The 18,564-nt window shown below is 50.2% G+C and overlaps 4 protein-coding genes across 4 annotated transcripts; 2 read left to right on the forward strand and 2 right to left on the reverse strand.

Moving 5' to 3' along the window:
- Positions 1–3,924: 3,924 nt before the first annotated feature.
- On the forward strand, positions 3,925–5,349 carry TGAM01_v201276 (hypothetical protein; the record flags this gene model as incomplete). The annotated part of the gene is made up of 1 exon (XM_018809129.1): positions 3,925–5,349. The coding sequence occupies one exon, from the start codon at positions 3,925–3,927 to the stop codon at positions 5,347–5,349; it is 1,425 nt and encodes a 474-aa protein (XP_018657704.1).
- An 891-nt stretch (positions 5,350–6,240) lies between these two features.
- Positions 6,241–7,740, reverse strand: TGAM01_v201277 (hypothetical protein; the record flags this gene model as incomplete). Its single annotated transcript, XM_018809128.1, has 1 exon — positions 6,241–7,740. The coding sequence occupies one exon, from the start codon at positions 7,738–7,740 to the stop codon at positions 6,241–6,243; it is 1,500 nt and encodes a 499-aa protein (XP_018657703.1).
- Positions 7,741–9,145: 1,405 nt separating this feature from the next.
- TGAM01_v201278 (TfdA family Taurine catabolism dioxygenase TauD) lies at positions 9,146–10,419 on the reverse strand (the record flags this gene model as incomplete). Its single annotated transcript, XM_018809127.1, has 2 exons — positions 9,146–10,164; positions 10,263–10,419. The coding sequence occupies 2 exons, from the start codon at positions 10,417–10,419 to the stop codon at positions 9,146–9,148; spliced, it is 1,176 nt and encodes a 391-aa protein (XP_018657702.1).
- A 4,782-nt stretch (positions 10,420–15,201) lies between these two features.
- TGAM01_v201279 (hypothetical protein) lies at positions 15,202–18,228 on the forward strand (the record flags this gene model as incomplete). Its single annotated transcript, XM_024548731.1, has 9 exons — positions 15,202–15,274; positions 15,400–15,425; positions 15,545–15,975; positions 16,065–16,259; positions 16,343–16,487; positions 16,545–16,960; positions 17,028–17,568; positions 17,622–17,695; positions 17,754–18,228. 9 exons carry the CDS (start codon positions 15,202–15,204, stop codon positions 18,226–18,228), a joined length of 2,376 nt encoding a protein of 791 aa, XP_024406547.1.
- Positions 18,229–18,564: the final 336 nt, after the last annotated feature.

An 18,564-nucleotide genomic window follows, 5' to 3' on the forward strand; every position in this document is an offset into this window, starting at 1 on the left:
TTTCGCGAATTGTATACGTGTATACGTAATTCTTTGTAATAGCATATCGTTTATAGGTAGAATGTTGTATCTGTGTCCGCTCATCGAGTGAAATGAGATTCTTGAGATTCCGTGCAGCCCAGAGGCTTATTGGGGAAGACATACAGCTGTACTGGACACTTTCGGAAGCTACCACCGTGATGGAACCATCAAGAGAAGGATACTTGATATAGACATCTAGAAGAATTGGTAAGAGAGCAAGAATAACGATTTCTTGCCGGTTGCGCATATAATAGACGGATATAGCGCCCCATCGCGAGCTGTAGATCGAATAGAGGAACCAAGTCTCTCAAATGCTGCGACACATTTGTTGGTTGTGTTATCTGCGCTATGGGATTGGCTATAACAGCTTTCCAACTCTATAAAAGGCGCTATCATGTACTCTGAGAAAAAGAAAAAGAAGCATGGTGACCTGGCTTTCTTACCAAATAGCATTCTTGAACAAGGCTGAGCTTCAATATGGCTTTAGTGAGGATTAAGAATGCCGTGAAAAACAAAAATAGGTGCCGCAGCGGAGAACTTGACATCATGCGAACTACTGATTGGTTAAATACTTATCAATACTTGGTTGCCTTGGGGAGGGTTAACATTGCTGTGAAACTAAAGCTGTGCGAATCCTAGCCGGAGGGGTAGCCCTAGAGGGGGTAGCTAGAAATCTGCAATTACTTAGGCAAGGTATAGTTAATAAAACTAAATAGAATAACAAGAGGTAGTAATTTTTATATTGAAAGTATAACATGGAGTTCTTAAACATGTGTTAATGGAGCTAGGCTATAACGGCTGCATTTTACAAACTTAGTTGACAAGGCAAGCTTCATATACTGCTACATCATCCGCCATCTGCTCTTACTATGCGCATTGTTTTCAGCCGATTCTATATATAGTGAACCTGTGTTGTCGAACTTATCTCAGACATGCAGTCCCGGACAGTTAGTTGTCTCACCCATAGACACGACTAGTGACAAGCAACGCTTAACCGGCACTACTAGAGACATGAGCCTTGCTGAATCTAGCTTCTACTGCATAGGCTGCTCCTGGATAATGAACTATTGCAAAAGTTTCTAATCTTTTCCTCGTCGGTCGGACCTATAGTCGGGAAGCTGCCTTACTCCATACGGCCAGTAGCTTCAAAAAAGGGGGAGACAATGTCCCTAGCTCTCCAGTTGAGCCTCAATTCTCAGTTACTAGCTGCTGCCTTCTATCGGCGCTGAGTCATACTTGCTCGCTTCAAGCTGCAGCGTGTATTTTTAGATACAGTTGGCTAAGGGGTGGGACGCCGATTTCGAGCAGATGGTGCCAAGTTTAGGAAATCGCGGCTCATAAAAACTAATCGTCTGAAGCTAAGAAGATTGGCACTGCTAATCAGAAATAACAGGACAAAAAAGCTTCGCCTTGATGCTAAATTTGAGGATCAACACGGCCACACTGGTTAGCCAACGAAACGGCCCGTGGCGGGGTTTAGCAATATGAACACAGTGCACTGCTTCCGTGGAAGAAATGCAACGCGACAAACAGAGGTCGTGTGCTAATGCCCCAGAAAGGGCTGCATGGCGAACATTGGGGACCATGGGCTCCGACTCCCTGCGTAGGATGTCACATTTTCCTCTCAAGGATCGTCTCACTGGTACGATTCGATGCGGAGGGAATCGCGATCAAGCCAGGCCGTGCGGGCAAAGGAAAATAAGAGTTATTGGCCCCTTACTTGAGCCTCCATGCACGCAAATCCTTGGTGGTTGGTACGGCCTCGTACCAGTACAAGATCCTTGGCGTAAGAATTTTCGGAGTGCCCCCGTCGATAGGCATGCATTACCGCTGCTAGCACCAGTGTTAGCAACGATTCTCATGCTAAAACCTGATGGTAGAAAAAGTTTGCAGTCTCTTGGGTTGCATCTGCAGGGCTTGGCAGGCTGTGCTCTTCCGCGCGAGCTAGGACGGCAATTTGCGAACGGTTGATGCTTAATTGCACTTGGCTCTGACTTTCAAAGCTTGGCTCAAGGCTCCAATGAATACGATTTTCAAAATTGATGGCTCGAGCACACGGCTTCTCCTGACCCACCAGTCTCCGTGATGGAAGCCTCTCGCAGCCGGATACTGTATTAGTCGTTACGAATCTTGTTCTGGGCAGGCCTTGGCAGCCCTCTGTGCCTGAAAACTTTTTTTAGCGACTTGCTGCAGAGTAGGCGCTGACGCTAAGCACTTGATTCCTCGGCCAACGGGGTGCCAACATGACAGAGGTCAACTAGCACACTGGTGAAAGGCGGCTATGAGTGCCGGCGGAGGCGACAAGTTTAGTGAGTTCTGATCGTAGCTCACGCCCTAAGCAGCAGCTAAGCTGGGCGAAGGGGTCCCCGTTCGGGTGATATTGCAGCTGGCTGGACGGCTCCGTTGGCTAGGAATACAACGGCCGCCTCGTATTGGACCAGGCTTGGACGGCTAAAGAGATTGCAACAATGGGCGCCTCGGAGAGCTTCCAAGCTTCTCTAGTATAACCGTTTTGGTGGCCTGTGGCCCAGGGCTGAAAACTGCAAGTGGATTGTATTGTAGACCGTCCGCCAGGGCAGGCCTCAGCGGGCCGCATTCCTGACCTTGGCTGTGTTGATCGAGTTTCTGGAGCTGCAACATCCCACACGCCCGCTGTCTCTTGTCTTGAACTCTTGTCGAAAATCATGTCCAGTTTGGGGCCCCGTGGCGGTCGGTGGCGTAGCACAGCATGCATGGCCCCATAGAGGGTCTTGGAGATGACGAGACGGTCATGCACCTGCTGCATGTCAGCGACTTCAGGCCTTCCCCTTGCCGCGTATCCGCCCCACGAAAACAATGAGAGGCGATACCTGCAGATGCGAGCGCCCAAGTACTCCCTCACGAGGCCCGGGCTGGATGTATGTATGTAAGCAGCCTCCTGGAAACCGCTTGTTTCAGACGACAGGCGTCGATGGAACCCACCATTTAGGCCGACGAATTGGATGCCGCGGCGCACATGCTATGGAGACGCCCACTTGCAGATGTTTGCAGAAGAAGAAACAGGGGCAAGGGGAGGCATAACGGAACAAGGAGAAGCTCAGCGCAAACGAGTTGAGACGTGGAGATGGTGAGGTTTGTAGAGGCGAAACCATTGATGAAAAAGGGAAGAAAGAGAAGGTGCAGACTAAGAAAGAGCAGACTGAGAAAGGACCAGACAGCATGCACAAGAACCATGACCTGGCTGAATCAGCTCATTGTCAAAAAAGAGCCTCAGTGAATAAAGTCAGCTCAGGCTTTGGCCTCCACGGAAGGCGTTGCAGCGCAGCAACAGCGCTAGATCCTTCACTAACGACGTGGCGCTCCAGGGACCTCAGCGTCTGCCCTACAGGCGCCGCTGATTGCCTCGTGGAATTCTTGGTTCTGAGCTAGAACAAGCTCTAGCGCATGGACCCGAACCTGAGCCTGAACCTGGCCCCTGGCCCGTAGCTTGTACCTGTACCGGTACCTGTACGTAGACGCACCTCGTCCATCGACACTTTCAGCATCTACCGCCGGCTCTTTTCTTCGTTTCTTTTTTTGCCTCGCCTCTCCTTTTCTTTATTACTTATCCAACCTCTCTTTCTTACCCCCTCTTATCCTTCCCATTCCCCTTCCCTTTTTCTTTGTTTGTTTGTGTATTTCTGTGTGCGCATCACCGTGGTTAGATTTTCCTTTTCCCTGTACCGCTGATCCCAATTGTTGCTCGCTTGTTGTTGCATCTCTTCAAGCTTAATTCACTCTTTGGTCACTTCCCTGCTATCTGGACGGGGACACGCGAGCAGATCCTTTTCTCGCCAGAACTGAACCCAATCTCGCTTTTTGCCGTTCAACCATCATCACGACTAGCATCTACTTCCATCAACACCGTTGAGATCGACCGCAGCCATGTCGGACGGCGACGCCTACGTGCCGACAGAGGTCACCACTGTCGTTGACCAACCAGCTCAGCACAATGAGAAGCGCCCCGAAAATAGCCTGGAGATCCCTCTTGAGCAAGAGACGACAAATGTCCCGGGCTCAAGGGCGGCCCCCCCGGTGGCTCTCAGTCGGAGGCACACGCTGAATATCGAGGACTACTTCGCCGGTCCTCGTGATATGTCCAAGCACTCCAAATGGCCTCTCTTCATGCAGATGCACGGCAGCATCATGCCCAAGATGATTGTGCCTCTGATCTGGATGAGCCTCTGGAGTACATGCATCACTCTCATCCACGAAAAGGTTCACCATATTGGTGTCAACTCCATCCTCTTGACGGTTCTTGGTTTCGTCGTCTCCACGGGTCTCAGCTTCCGAGGTTCCACGGCATATGAACGCTATGCCGAAGGTCGACGATTCTTCGCCTCCCTGGTTACATCATCGCAGACCCTTGGACGAATCTTCTGGATTCACACCAAGAACCTGCCGGACGTTGATATGCGCAAGCAGATGCTGTGCAAGATCAGCGCCATGAACCTGGTGGTTGCTTTTGCCATTTCCCTCAAGCACAGCCTGCGCTTCGAGCCCTACACCTCGTACCCGGATATCGAGCATCTCGTTGGTCATCTGGATACCTTTGCAAAGTCTGCCACCGCCACTATGCCTGTCAATGGCGGTGTTGGAAGGCACAGCCTCTTCAAGTCTGTCGGTGACTACCTGGGCCTCTCCTTCGCCGCCAGCAACCCTCGCAAGCTGCTCAAGCGCGCGGAGAAGCCCGTGGGCAACCTGCCGCTCGAGATCATCAACCATCTTGCCGTTACCATCGACAACCTGATTGCTCGAGGCCAGCTTCCCGTGCCCATGCAACAAACCATGGCCTACAACAATCTTTCTGCCCTCAACGATGCCTACACCGGTTGCCAGCGTGTTTTGACCACCCCTCTCCCCATCGCCTACGGAATTCTGTTTCAGCAAATCACATGGCTCTACGTCATCTTGCTTCCATTCCAGATGGTCAACGTGCTCGACTACATCACCATTCCTGCCACGACTGTCGCTTCGTACATCATTCTCGGCCTTCTCTTCATTGGCCAGGAAATTGAGAACCCCTTTGGACACGACGTCAACGATCTTCCCTTGGACAGCTACTGCGAGCAGATTGCCGCCGATATGGACATTATTACCTCGCACAGCACCTTCCAGTCCGATGACTTCTTCTTCCACCCCGAAAACACTCCCCTATATCCCTACAGCTCTGCCAGTGCTGATGCCTGGATGGAGCGAAGCGAGTCCAAGTTGCAAGAGGCCATCAAGGCCAAGCCTAGGAAGATGTTTGAGTGGAAGCGATGGAGGGGAGACCAGCTTGGAGACGAGGAAAACGTCAAGACTGATTAAACACGCGCTGTTGTTGTATTCACTCGAGATGTAGGAGGCATGGAGAAGTTGAAGATGAACTGTTTGCCTTGCGGGTGTACGAGGATGAAGATGAAGAAAGAGATGAGGCTATATGAAGAAAGCAGTGTCTGCCTCATCTCACATCGCAACACTCGCTCACAAGAGCAAAACAAAAAGAACCAGACTGACATCTATTTTGAGAGATTTTTTTTTTTCTTCTTTTTCAAAACTGATTGTTTTTCTTTTTCAACGTTGGGTTTTTTATCAAGCATTTTACATATACAGGGTTTTTGTGTCTCTCAAAAGGAATTATATCACGGTAGCACGGCGTCATGCACAACTTTTGCTTTTACGTTTCAGCTCATGTAATGGGGATTGGAAGGGAGGAAAACTGGATATCTATTTTCTTCTTTCGCTCGTTACATGGTTCTTTAATCATATCACATATATATTCTAGAAAATCTTTACTTTCTCTCTCATAATCTCGTTTCTCTGTGCCACTTAATGCCTTATACTTGTCATGTGATAGTAGTAGGTACCTTGAGGCGAAGTTGCGGCTAGTGTTGACAGCGAGGAAAAGTTGGTTTTTATAAGATCATAATGATTTTGCTTATATATATTTGTGCCTATGTACATGTAACTCAAAAGCAATTCAACTTGAATCCAAATGCTTTCTATGCAGATGCATAGCCTGTCCGTAACGTCCACGTGCAACTTTAACCCGTGATTTGCGCCCTTTATGCCTATAGCTGTGAAAGTGTATGATATGTAGCAGCAGCATTCTTCTTCATGCGAAATCTTCAATCACTCCCCTCTTTCTGCACTCTTTTTATATGCTAAACGGAATTAACAAAGCTCTTTGTTCAAAAAAACCACACCTTATTTTGGATTCTACTCCTCATCTTCGTTCTGGGGAAGCTTATGCGACTGCTTATCTTCCGGAAGCCATCTCACGAATATAGACAGAGTCATGGCAATGGGAATGAGAATCGCCCACACCAGATGGCCCCAGAGGATCTGGTTCCGCACGCCAATGGCAAATATCGCCGTCGAAACGCCAGGCACAAACGACCGGATGGCACTAGCGGCGGTCATGGCCAGGGCGTTGAGAGTGCCCATGACATGCGGGTTGGGAGAAACATCATTGAGAGCGAGCTGAACCGCTGTAAAGGCCATGGACACACCAGGGCCGATAAAGGCGACGATGAAGGCGACGACCCAGAATATCGCAACGGTGGACTCGGTGCCAAAGCGGAGGAGCATGTTCATGACGACGTAGCCCGCGAAGAAGAGCGGGTAGACGGCGACGCAGGCAGACAGCGAGCCCTTTGTGCCGAGGCGGCGCTGCAGCATGGGGAAGGCGACAATGAGCCAGGTGGCCTGGCTGGCGCCCTGGATGGCCATCCAGACGGAGATGCGGAAGGGCGAGAAGTTGACGCCGCCGAGGTCGATGGGCGTGAAGAGCAGCACGGGCAGGATGGCGGTGAAGGCAAAGGCGAGGAACATGACATGGGTGTAGACCCAGATGACGATGGCGACGCCGGGGGCCTTGAGGAGCTCAAAGGTGGACAGGCGCTGGGGGCGAGCTGGCGCGGAGACTCCAGCGGTGGTGGTGCTTGACTCGGGCTCGAGGGTCTCTTCGAGATAGAGCACCGACAGGATGATGCTGACGACGCTGCAGGCGGTGATGGCCGCGCCGGCCAGGATGTAGGGATAGTCCTCCAGCAGCTTGATGCCCCCAAAGACGCCCGGGAACTGCTCTGCCGGGTCGGCCAGCGTGCCGCCAATAATGGGCCCCAGGAAGATGCCCACGTTGTTGGCAAACGCAAACCAGCTAAACGCCACGGCCTGCGTCTCCGCCGTCGTGTGGTCCGACAGCATCGTGCGGATCACCAGCCCAGAACCACTAAACACGCCGGCCACGCACCGGAACACAATCATCTGCCAGATGGACGTCGACACGGTGAAGAAGAAGGTCGCCACGGCCATGCCCACGAGCGACCACAGCAGCACGGGCTTGCGGCCCACGGTGTCGGCCAGGTAGCCCCAAAAGTAGAGCACGACCATCTGCGTGGCGGAGAAGAGCGACTCGATCAGGCCGCTGTAGAAGCCGACGTCCGAGTCGGGCAGGTTGCCGTTGCGCTGGACCATTTGCGCGATGAAGGGGAAGATTGCGAAGAAGGCGATGGGCTCCATGGCCTTTGCGAAGCAGAGCAAAAAGACTTGCATCTTGGGCAGGGGCTTGCCTGGAGGGGGACGGCGGCCATGTTCGGCGTCGGTGGACTTGTTGCCGATGATGAGAGGCGTCGTTTCTGAGATGGGCTCGGGGTCCATGAGGGTGAGGTCTGAGGAGGAGGCGGAGGAGATTGGGTCGTGAGTAGGAGGCGCCATTGTGACGGACGGTTGTGGATGAAGTCGAAATCAAAGGGGTATGTATGTTCACGGTGACTGATGGATCAGCAGACAGCTGCCAGGACGAGATGGACCTGTCGTGACGGTCACCTTTTCGCCATTAAGAGTGGCCTTGGAGTAGCAGTTGCTTTCAAGTGAGGCCCAAAAGGATGAAAAGGAAGAAAAAGAGACGAAGAAAAAGAAGAAAGGAAAAAGAGTTTAGGAGGCAAAGAACGGTGTAATAAGCACTGCCCCGGAAAAAAAGATCTCGAGTCACAAGAGGAAAGAAATTACAAGCAGCCCGTGAGTCAGTGTGAAGATAAGCACTTGATATAAAACAGTCCAAGTTCAATTTTTATGTCGTGCTTGGCTAAAACCAGAATATGCGTTATCAATCGCGTCTATGGCCTGCCTAATCGCGTGCAATTTTCACCAAATCCCCGACACCGCTCAATCAATCGCTGCAGTGCAACCCACCTCCAAGCTTCCAGGACCCCTCCGCTGTAATCCCCCCCGGAAATTCCCCCACCAACCGCCCTGTAATGCCCACAGCGCAATGCATAGGCGGGACAGCGGACGCTAGCGCGGGCAAATCAACCTCGCATCCTGCTGCGCCTGTTTTCGGCGTCTATTGCAGCAAAAGCGAACAAAAGAGGCGCTAGGGCGCCGCCGACCATGTACAGAGGGTCGGCAGCTGAGCCGACAGGACACTTTTTCCCACTGGCTGGCCGTGAATGGGTGCCTCACCGGGGGGGTCGAAAAGGGCTCGTGATGTGAATCTTCGCTGAGGCCCCAGATCCGAGGGGTCATGAGAACACGATTCTGGTGGGATTCAAGAGATTCTTTTTATCCGAAGCCAAGGGTCGCTTATTCCCTCCCAACAAGCTGCCTTTGCCTGATTATTCCCGCGCCGGTTGCGGTGAAGTCGATCAGACGCGAGGCCCATGCCGCATGGAGGTCTGTATAAGACGATGGACCCCATAGCACAACCTTCCCCATGATGGACAAAAGTCGTTTATGCGGGCGTTGTGTCAATCATGTTGCTGCCCCTCTCCCCCCATCTTCCAACGCTATTCTTGACATTGAATGACATAAATTGGCTTGACTTGAACATCTGATGCGTGGTGGCGTTGCGCCTTGCGCCTTTGGCCTCCGTTCTTCGGGAGGATCAAGGCGTTTGATGTAAGGGAAAGGCGGTGGGTTGAAGGCCATGTCTTGCGGCGTCGTTTGCTGCCTATCCGCCAGTCCGTCTTGTCTCTGCTAAATGGGTGTTGCCTGACCAGTAATATCTGCCTGTCGCATCACATTCTATCACAGTCGTTCGCGAGCTGCATAGCCGGCTGGCCGATGGCGGCGCTGCAATCAACCAAGCACAGCATCACGAGTTCGTCTCTCTCTCAGGCAATCAGAAGTATCTGGGCCCCTCGGGCAAGCTGCTGCCCGCAATGTTGCACTGACGAAAGAGGCGCACCTCGTCCTCCGCAAACGCTCCCACGACCGAGTGAATCAGGCTCCTGTTGTGGAAGATGACGAAATCGCCCTCCTCCCAGTCGTGCGCGTACACCAGCTCGGGCGCGATGCCGGGCCGCTGCAGACGGTAGACGATCTCGCGCACCTCCTCCAGGTCGTCGACGACTTTGCCGCCGCCCAGGTGCAGCTTGCGGATCGCCGACGGGTGGATTTGCAGCGCTAGGCGGTCGTCCTGCGGGTTGCGCCAGCACATGGGCAGGATCTGGATTTTGTCTTGCTCTATTTCGGGGAGCCTGTCCAGCGGCACTTCTTTGCCCTCCGAGATGAGGCCCAGGCCGTCCGAGCGGGACTTTGCGCCACTCATCCACACGTAGGGATGCGGTGCGTACTCGACCTTTGTGTTGAGGACGAACTGCTTATCGTCGTGGGAGAGGAGGTCGTACATGGTGTAGCCCGACACGAACGCCGTCGTTCCCAGAGGCACCGTCATCTGCTCGCCGGTATCCTCGTATCGAATCGTCTGCGTGCGGCCGCGAGGGACCCGGTCCGCGAAGAGCGTCGTGGCCACCGGAGGAGCCAGCCCGTACAGCGCCGCATCAATGTGCCATCTGTAGAACCGGGTAAAGTCCAAATCGTCCTTTTCAGGGATTACTGTGGCGTGGAACGTCTTGTGGTGTGGGTGCCGCAGCTGGATATCCTTCAGTCCTTCATACTCCTCTACGAAGCCATTTCCAATAACTTGAACCTGTGGCTGGTGTGGGATCGTCTTGAGATCAGGGTGCAGGATGGATCGTTTTGCGTCGAGCGTCTTCCCGTGGCCGTATGAGGCTGTCGCTTTGGGATCGAATCTTTGCGTGATTTCGTATTGTGCTTTTGGAGATACGTCATACTGCGCCTTGAAGACGAGGACCTGGTGTCTGTATAGAGCGTCTTTGATGATGTCAAAGTCGGCATCTGAGACACCAAGTGTCAGCCATTTCTTCCATTGTCCTATGCGCATGGTGCTGTTTCTCCTCCAATTTCTCCCTTTGCCTTGATTTCCATGCACTCACCAGATATCTTGTTGATACCAACGCCATGGACAGCTGCTCCGAACCGGACCTTTGACCCGGGGCGGTGCGCAAGCGGCTGTATCGAGGCCCTCGAGGAGGCGATTGTGGCATATGATGCCGCCTGTCGGCCGAAGCCCCCAAGTTTCCGCAAAGACATTGTGTTTACGTATAGGATCACCGTGTCTCAGCCAGTATCCGAGTTTAATGCAAGTCTTATATCGGAGATGACGGACGCAAGCGGAAACGGGTTCCCAGCTATCTTTTATCCTCGGCCGTTAGCTAATAGCTGAAGCAAGTGCGAACCGCCAGCTGTGGGTCGTATAAATAAGCTCTGTCCAAACGCTCTTATCTCACGCAGCAACTTTGCGTTTTCTGTGAGATCCTGTCGAGATGGAGTATTCCTAATCGCCATTCTCCTCATGAAAGACATCTGAGTAGGTCATCGTAGATAAAATGGCGGACGTCGCCGAATCGCGCGCGCGCCTTTTGCGTCGAGCTGGCTGGGATCGCGGCATCTTGTATCAAAGTATCCACTGATAAGATATCCATCTCCATTGCGCGGATAGTAGCGGCGTGGAGATTCGCCCTAGAAACGTGTCTGTACGGAGCAGATACTGGGTGATTAAATTCAATGAGCTAATTCATATTGCACGATATCAATGGGCTGATATCAGATTATAAGCAGCCAGTAAGCGGGCGGTGTCGGATTTAGAGTTATCGCTGTCAGTTCGCCTGGGCATCTTATCACCGAAAACAGCTTTGCGCCATTAACAATTTGGTCGTTGAAACTTCCATTGAATATACGGTGTCTACTTCACGCTAAGTGCCTATTCTTCAAGTAGTATAAATAAGCATGTGAAGAGAGAGGCTTGATTTGCAGGTACCATAAAGAAGTTGCAATGCTGAGTTCAAATTGCCACTATTCTGTTGACGTCTAAATGGTCCGTGGACTAAGATTCCTTTCTCCCCGAATGGAATATCCCCCAGAGGTGATATGATATGTTGATGCACGTAGTGCCATAGTCCGCAATGCGCTGTGACAGTTGTAAAGTCATTGCCAAAACCCCACTTGAATTGTTATGTATCCATAGATCATCTGCGATCATCTTCAAGTCTTCAAACTCGTGCCCAGCGATTCCCGGTAGTAATCACTGATACAAGAGTACCTTTCTACTAACCTTTCTAATCGTTATATATATATACTCACATGCCAGTCCATGATTGCATAGTAGACGAAGCGGTTTTGCATGTCGACCTTCATCGGTACCTAAGGTAAGTATGGATGAAGACGTTGTGTTAGACTTTACGATGCATTACCAAATGCTATCACTCTTACGTGAACCTCTTGCTAGGAACAGCTTCGGATGACTTACATCTATGTCTTGTGAAAGCTCAGGACAGCGACTTGCGCGAACTCAAGCGTAGCCTCCCGGGAGAGGATGGGATCACAGCTACTCAAAGGCCACCTAGTAAATATAAAAAATATATACCTCGTTTCTATATGTTTTTGCCTTTGCTTGTTCAATGCACATGTCTCTGCGGCTGCCCTGGTGTCATTGCTTTGTTGGTCAGCTTCGCCTTGCACCACTCCGATTTTGGCCGCTGTTGTCATCTCCTTTGGATCTCGATTTGAGCTCCAACAAGAATATGCTGGCTATCACTGCCGGTTTAATTTGGGCCTTCTTTAGACCATTCTATTCGGTCCTCTGTGATAGATGACAATAATATCGTTCTCTATTGCGAGGTTACCCGACTAGGCCAGTACGCATAGTTCTTAAATAACGTTGGATCTTGATGTCATCGTTGACCTTCGCGGTTGGAGTGTAGAGAGCGTTTGACAGAATGAGGGAACTCGGATTGCCTTGGAGCAATAGCTGTACCTGGACTTCTATTTAAGTTCATGTTTTGGTGCTTTCTCATTTATGCTTGCTTGCGATCGGCTTCTATTTCATCTGGACATCTTGTAGCTCAGTTATCAGCATGGAATCTAGTCATGAACTATTATATATTTGAGGCGAACCAGACAATCTAGTTGTAGTTGACTTTGACTTGATTAAGCCAGCTGAATTTTAGCTTTCTTCTGATCTTGTTGCTGAAACGCGTAGAGGGCATCACAAAGTTGGAGAGCATTGCTACTTTGTATCGCCATGGCTGTGAGACTCTCCAAGTTGTCAGGGATATCCCTAGGTGCATGCAGTCCGCATACGATCCGTCCAATAGCAGTTACAGAAACTCATCACTCCAGGGAAGCCTCTCGTAGACTGCATGTAGATAATACATGTGCGCTTACATAGGTACACGTTTTCCCCTGAAAAGAGAATGCAGTTCGCCATCCTCACCTTTATGCTTTAAGCATACGAAAATAGAAGACGGGCGTCCCGAAGCATTCGGTGTGCTGATGCTTACCAATGGTGTAAGACAAATAGATATCATGGTATATGTATTTTTAGTTATGAGCCGACATAACACCGTGACAGGCATTGGACAGTGTAATACAAAAGGCATACGATTTCGAAATACTAGTAACTATCTGTGATTTACCCGTGGCTTCAACAGTTGAAGGGATATTACTAGTATTAAGTGCATACATAGAGTATGCATGACTGGTTCTTGCCTCCTTAACCCCCCCTCCACGACTCATGATCGGATCCCCTATGTTGGCCATCGAGATTGCTACTTTACCTTCATTACACGCTGCCTGTACGTGGCGACAGATAGGCTCGCGGATTTACTTCAGTACTTGCCGAGTCCAGGATCTACCTGTCAACCAGCCTCGCTTGGGTACTAGGCATTCGTTCGGGGAATAGTCAAGCAGCTACAGATGTCGAGAATCCAAACCCCGCAAGTCGCCGCCCTTCATTCCCGGTTTGGCGGGTAATTCTTCGAATTGTTCTAGGGAGAATATCGTGTTTATAATGCTTCTATTTAAAAATAATGGGCCACAAGTGTAACTGAAACTAACGCCATCTCTTTTGTTTGCGTATTTTCGGAAAAGAGGAAGAAATTATGAGAGCGAGAGTTGAGTGCAATGCGACCTACAGGCCTCCACCGAACGTGACCTGTGTATCTGTGTATCCATGTCCGAGTTCAGCGTTTCCAAAGCAAAAAGCTCGAAGAGGTACCGCAGACGGCCATACAGAATCGCAAATCACGTCTGTGCTTTTTTTGAGCTCGGCGTTTCTAATCATTTCAATCCTTGCCGCATATGGTGGTTTAGCCGACAGAAAATAGCAAAGCAGACCTTAACAAATCTGTGGCGCTCTTCCGAAAGCTTCAAGAGGAAGCTCCTGCGCGCATTGAGCTGACGAGTTCTAACATTCTCGGCCTGGAAACAGCATTGGTCAACAATGAACTGGAGGTTAAAGGTGTGTAACCCAGCCAGCGTATCAAGAGAACCCGAGTATAACTCCAATTGGCCCCCTTGTGCAGAAAGGATGCCCTGCAATTGCCACGTGAAAGGACAACACGAGCATGCCATGTGCCAGCAGGGCAGAATGTAACAATGCAGCATGTAACGGTAGTAAAGCCTGCACATACGTCCCGAGCTTGATCATCAGCGCTAAAGACCAAGACTAATGCCATATTTCGGCAAAGGGCCGAAAACGTATAAAGCAACACGTTGGCTGTCATTTGCTGGGTTATCATCTGCTGTAACGAATAGGTTTGAGACATGCGTCATAGAGGGCATTAATAGACGTAAGAATCGAAATCTTGCTCAACTGCGAGAAGCATACGCGTGTGCGTGAAAGTAAGTCTATCAATGCCATGAGTCTAAAAGAGAATCATGAAGTTCTTCTGGGAAAGCACTCGTGGATTGCTAATAGCAACATCAGCTCTGTCTTTGTTAAATAGGCCATATTCCAATTGTAAAGACTAATGCTTATTGCTGTGATTCAATCGAGTGCATCGCATGTAAGCGTTCTCGTATACCAGCAGATACTTGCAATAGTGAGTAATCAATCGATAAACTCCTATGGAGTTCCCGCGCGGTTGTAGTTTTGGTGCCCGGTAAGCGTTGGCGGCAGCTAAGTATGGCACAAGCAGTGTCACGTCCACGGGTACCTTACTCGTGCAGGGGTGTCTGTGCGTTTTGGAATGGTCGTGATTTCAGCTGGTGTACTTCTAAGCACGGGCTTGGATGAATTGTCGTTGAATTTAATTTCAATGGCGAGTTTAGAATACTATCACATGCAAATGTCGATTATACTGGGTGTAGTATCGGTAAGAGTTCATGTAGTAATAGAAACAGCGTCAAAAGTTGGGAAGGTACGGGAAGGAATTATCAATTTCCACGAGACCAGCAAGGACGACACAAATAAAAAAACAATGAAACGCAAACACAAGTCCCCACGCCAATTTGTCTCTCCATCTCAACTCATGACTCGAGCCACTGGCCGCTTTCGCCGCAGCTTCCAGCTATGAAGAACTGCAATCAGATCGGCTCGAGCCGCATCTTCTCTCTGTGAATTGTTGTACAGCGTCAATCTCAGTACTGAGTATACAGTAGGATGGTGTCTGTTGCGAGATGGCCACTAACATCTCTCCAGCGCCTTCAAAAAGGCCGGCTCCACCACCCATCAGCTGGGCTCCCCGTCAGATGCACCGGGTTCATCCTAGCCAGGGCTACGGCAGCTCTCCGATGCTGTCGAGCAGCCAAACTAGTGCGGACTCCGCTGAGGCGTCTGGGATTGGATCGGACGCAGAGTCAGCCGTTGAAAGGGGACCAGACAAGTTACAAGGCGGAAAGCAATGATTTCGGAATCTCAACTCTTGCATTCAATCGTCATTTGGAGAGGAGAAATTCGTTGCTCAAAGGGATACGCCTCCCTCCCACCATGCTCATTCGCAACGGCGAGCACTGCGCGATAATGAAAGAAGGATGACATTTTAGTATCCTCAGTACTTTGTACAGCCAAACGAAACTGCTCGCAGCTAGCAAATGGGCTCGCAAACACAGCAGCGCAGTGGCGCGACTGCAGCTCGGAATGAAAATGCGCCAAAGGCAGCCATAGGTGAGACCGGCAGCTTCCCTATCTCTGCTTCTTGTCATCTCATCTTTCTACTCGTTCTCCTATTCGAAGCTCTTCGAGTATCTAACCCTTGCGAGATAATGTCAACTAACAAAACCGGTCCGCAGCCTGTCTGGTCTGTAGATCAAGAAAGGTATGCAGAGTCCATCAAGTCTTGAGTGGCAACGAAGAACCTCAGCAGACTTGAGCTTCCTGAACATCCAGCAGCTTGATTATTCGACGAAATTCTCATCAAATCTTTTTTTGAACTAGGTCAAATGCGATAAGACTATACCCGAGTGTCGAAACTGCGTTCGACTGGGTGTCGGGTGCCCTGGTTTCAGCCCGCAGAGCGAGTTCATCTCGCGCAAGGAGATGCAGAAATCTGCGGATGACATCTTCAAGGCTGCCGGAGTTGAAAAACGACGGGTGGGATCCTGCGAAGAATGCCGGTCATCGAAGCATCGCTGCACCAAGACTCGGCCGTCCTGTCGCCGCTGCATCTTGCGTAACTTGCCCTGCATCTATCCCTCAAAGTTGGACAAGCAGCACGAGCGCGAATCTTCTTCTCAGCCTGCCAGCTCGGTGGCCAGCTCTACGGTTGCTGCTGCAGGATTCACGTCAATGGCCCCGGCCCAGCCTTTGGAACCTACCCAGTGGGCGAATCCCACACTGCTGCAGGCATTTGGCGTTGATATTGAAAGGTAGAACAGGACACAAGCCAGAGCTCTTCCCAGCTCGGGGTATCTGTTTCCGCATCCAAATTCATGACATGAGCTAACACCAAATAAAGCCTATGCACAGATACCCTCCCAAAAGACCACGGGCTTCGACTTCGGCTAGTTAATGCCTACTTTGAACGAAATCACTACCTCCGCTGTCTCTCTTTCATTCATCGCCCATCTTTTATGCAGTCGCTCGAAGCAGCAAGTATTGCGCAGGACTACGGAGAACCTCTGCTCTACATAATATGCGCCCTTGGCGCTAGGTATGCTATTCTCGGCTACTACTGTGTGCTATCTTCGAAACTAGAGGGAAATCGCAGTCTGACCCATCTATATGGAACTTTAGGCACATCTACTTTGATGCAATACTGAGTCTAGATGGCGCTGATCGCGATTCACTTCCAACCGCGATTCCGGGGCATGAGTGGGCCGAGAGAGCGAGAAAGGAGGTATTAGGAGAACTGCATGCTCCTACCGTGCAGAGTCTCATGGTGAGTTGCCAATCAAACTCCAGTTCCGCCGGCCTATCTAATCATGCCTTTCTATAGACGGTAGCTCTTCTATGTGAATATGGTCTTCGGGAAGATCAGCATGCTTTGGTCTTTATCCTGCTGGCTTTTTTGCATCGCGCCATAAGATTGCTAAGCTTGGATTCGCCGCGCCCACTTCACAATCGCTGTACAGCCGCTCAGGTGATTCAACGAGAGGTAGAAAATCGCATCGTTTGGGCCAGCTTTGTCATTGACGGTCTTGCCGCCAATGGCGTCGAGAAAAATATGTGCTGGAAGGACCATATACCGGAAATTCCGTTGCCTTGCCCGGAAGACTGCTTTACATCTCAACTTGCATCACCACCACACTATGTTGTACAGATCGAAGGCTCAGGAATGCAGGAAGCTATTACAGAACTGGACTTGTCATCTCTGATGATCTTAGTGGTGCGCCTGAGGACGAAAGGGATGCAGTATGTCCTGTTGTTCCCTTGTTCCTAGGTCAGCCCCCGGCTACCCGTTGCTAATGTTTTCTTTTAGGCTTATTCGAGTTGCTGGTGATGCCATGCGTATTTGGGAACCGTCGTCTGACTTTGTCAGAATCATTGATCAACTCAACGCACTTTATAACAACTTGCCGGAAAAGTATTACCTAACAGATGCCAATCTCTTCGTGCTGAAAGAAAGGGGAATGCTCGGTGGTGTTTTCGCTCTACATCTCTTTATTCATGCCGTCATATTTGACCTCACCCGAATCTCTTTAGCCGGCTTCAGCTTCCCCCTCGCATCGGCATTTAAAAACGCACCGCTTCAATTTCGAGCACATTGCCAAAATCTATGTCGCTATCATGCGACTCAGGCATCTCACATCATCCGTACCGGAATGACCTTTAGTCCAATCGCATTTGATGACCTTTTTTGCCCCGATGCAATCATCGAATCAACCAAAGTGCAAATTATTTATACAGCTACGGTGGATCAGTCTCCTCAGACTTTGCAAGAGACAAGAGATAATATCATCACCAACTTCAGCTTTCTCCTGGCTATTCACAATCGTGGAAAAGAGGCACCAATACAATTTGTACATTTTCCTCTCTCTAACTCACCTCGTGTACTATCTGCTAATGGCCATAGATACGGGGCCTTATTCCACTTTGCCACCTTTTTGGCTTTCGGGATATTGCAGAGAGATACCAAGAAACGCTTAGGTATGTTTTTACTCTCGAGCAGAACATACTGGTACCCTTGACTAATGCCTAGCCTTAGTATACCTATTGATCCTGCCGAAGTTACAGGATCTGCGGAAGACCACCACCTTTCAGCATTGGCCTCATTCCGGAGAGGTAGAGCACAGATTGAGGAAGCACAGTCAACAAGCAGTGTCAAGACGATGTCAGCAAATGATGGCAAGTCGCCATTAATCCAAGCAAGCCAGAACCTGTTCTATGAGACGTCGATAGATAAGAGCGGCAGCAGCGACTTTGCAAATGCGCTGCCTGTGCTGAGACCAACGTATCCCCCGCTAGAGATAGCGCCCGAACTCATGAACCAGAGCTTGCCTCCGCGAGCTTCGCTTCACGTCATACCATCGGCAGAAGTTTTGGTCCAGAACGGGGCTATAATGCAGCCTTCGGTTGAGGACTATATCAAAACGGCGGATGAAATGTCGACCTATCTGACATGGGGCATCCCGGACATGCCCCAATGGCTTGATATACCTAATCAAATGCCCCCAGGATGAGAAAATGGACAGAATATTCTTTCAATAGAAGTTACTTGATTCTTGCTTTAAGGCATTGCTATATTCTCAGCTCAGCCTACAGCAAAATATTGTTTTGCTGTGGACTCAATGCTGATCACGACATGCCCCGAATTTTGTGTTAAACACTGATCACACCAGAAGGCTGCGGAAACTCTGGTGTAAATCTTTACATAATATCCGTCTTTGCATGTGTGACATGAATTAAATACTCCGTTTGAGGCCAAAGGCGATCACAATATCCACTATTCAGGGATCATGAAGTTATTTGTCCAATAGAAGAGATCATAGCTCGCGATCATCCTCATGGTCTATGAG

This window comes from Trichoderma gamsii (assembly GCF_001481775.2).
Source record: "Trichoderma gamsii strain T6085 chromosome Unknown Scaffold_3.2, whole genome shotgun sequence".
NCBI lineage: Eukaryota > Fungi > Ascomycota > Sordariomycetes > Hypocreales > Hypocreaceae > Trichoderma > Trichoderma gamsii.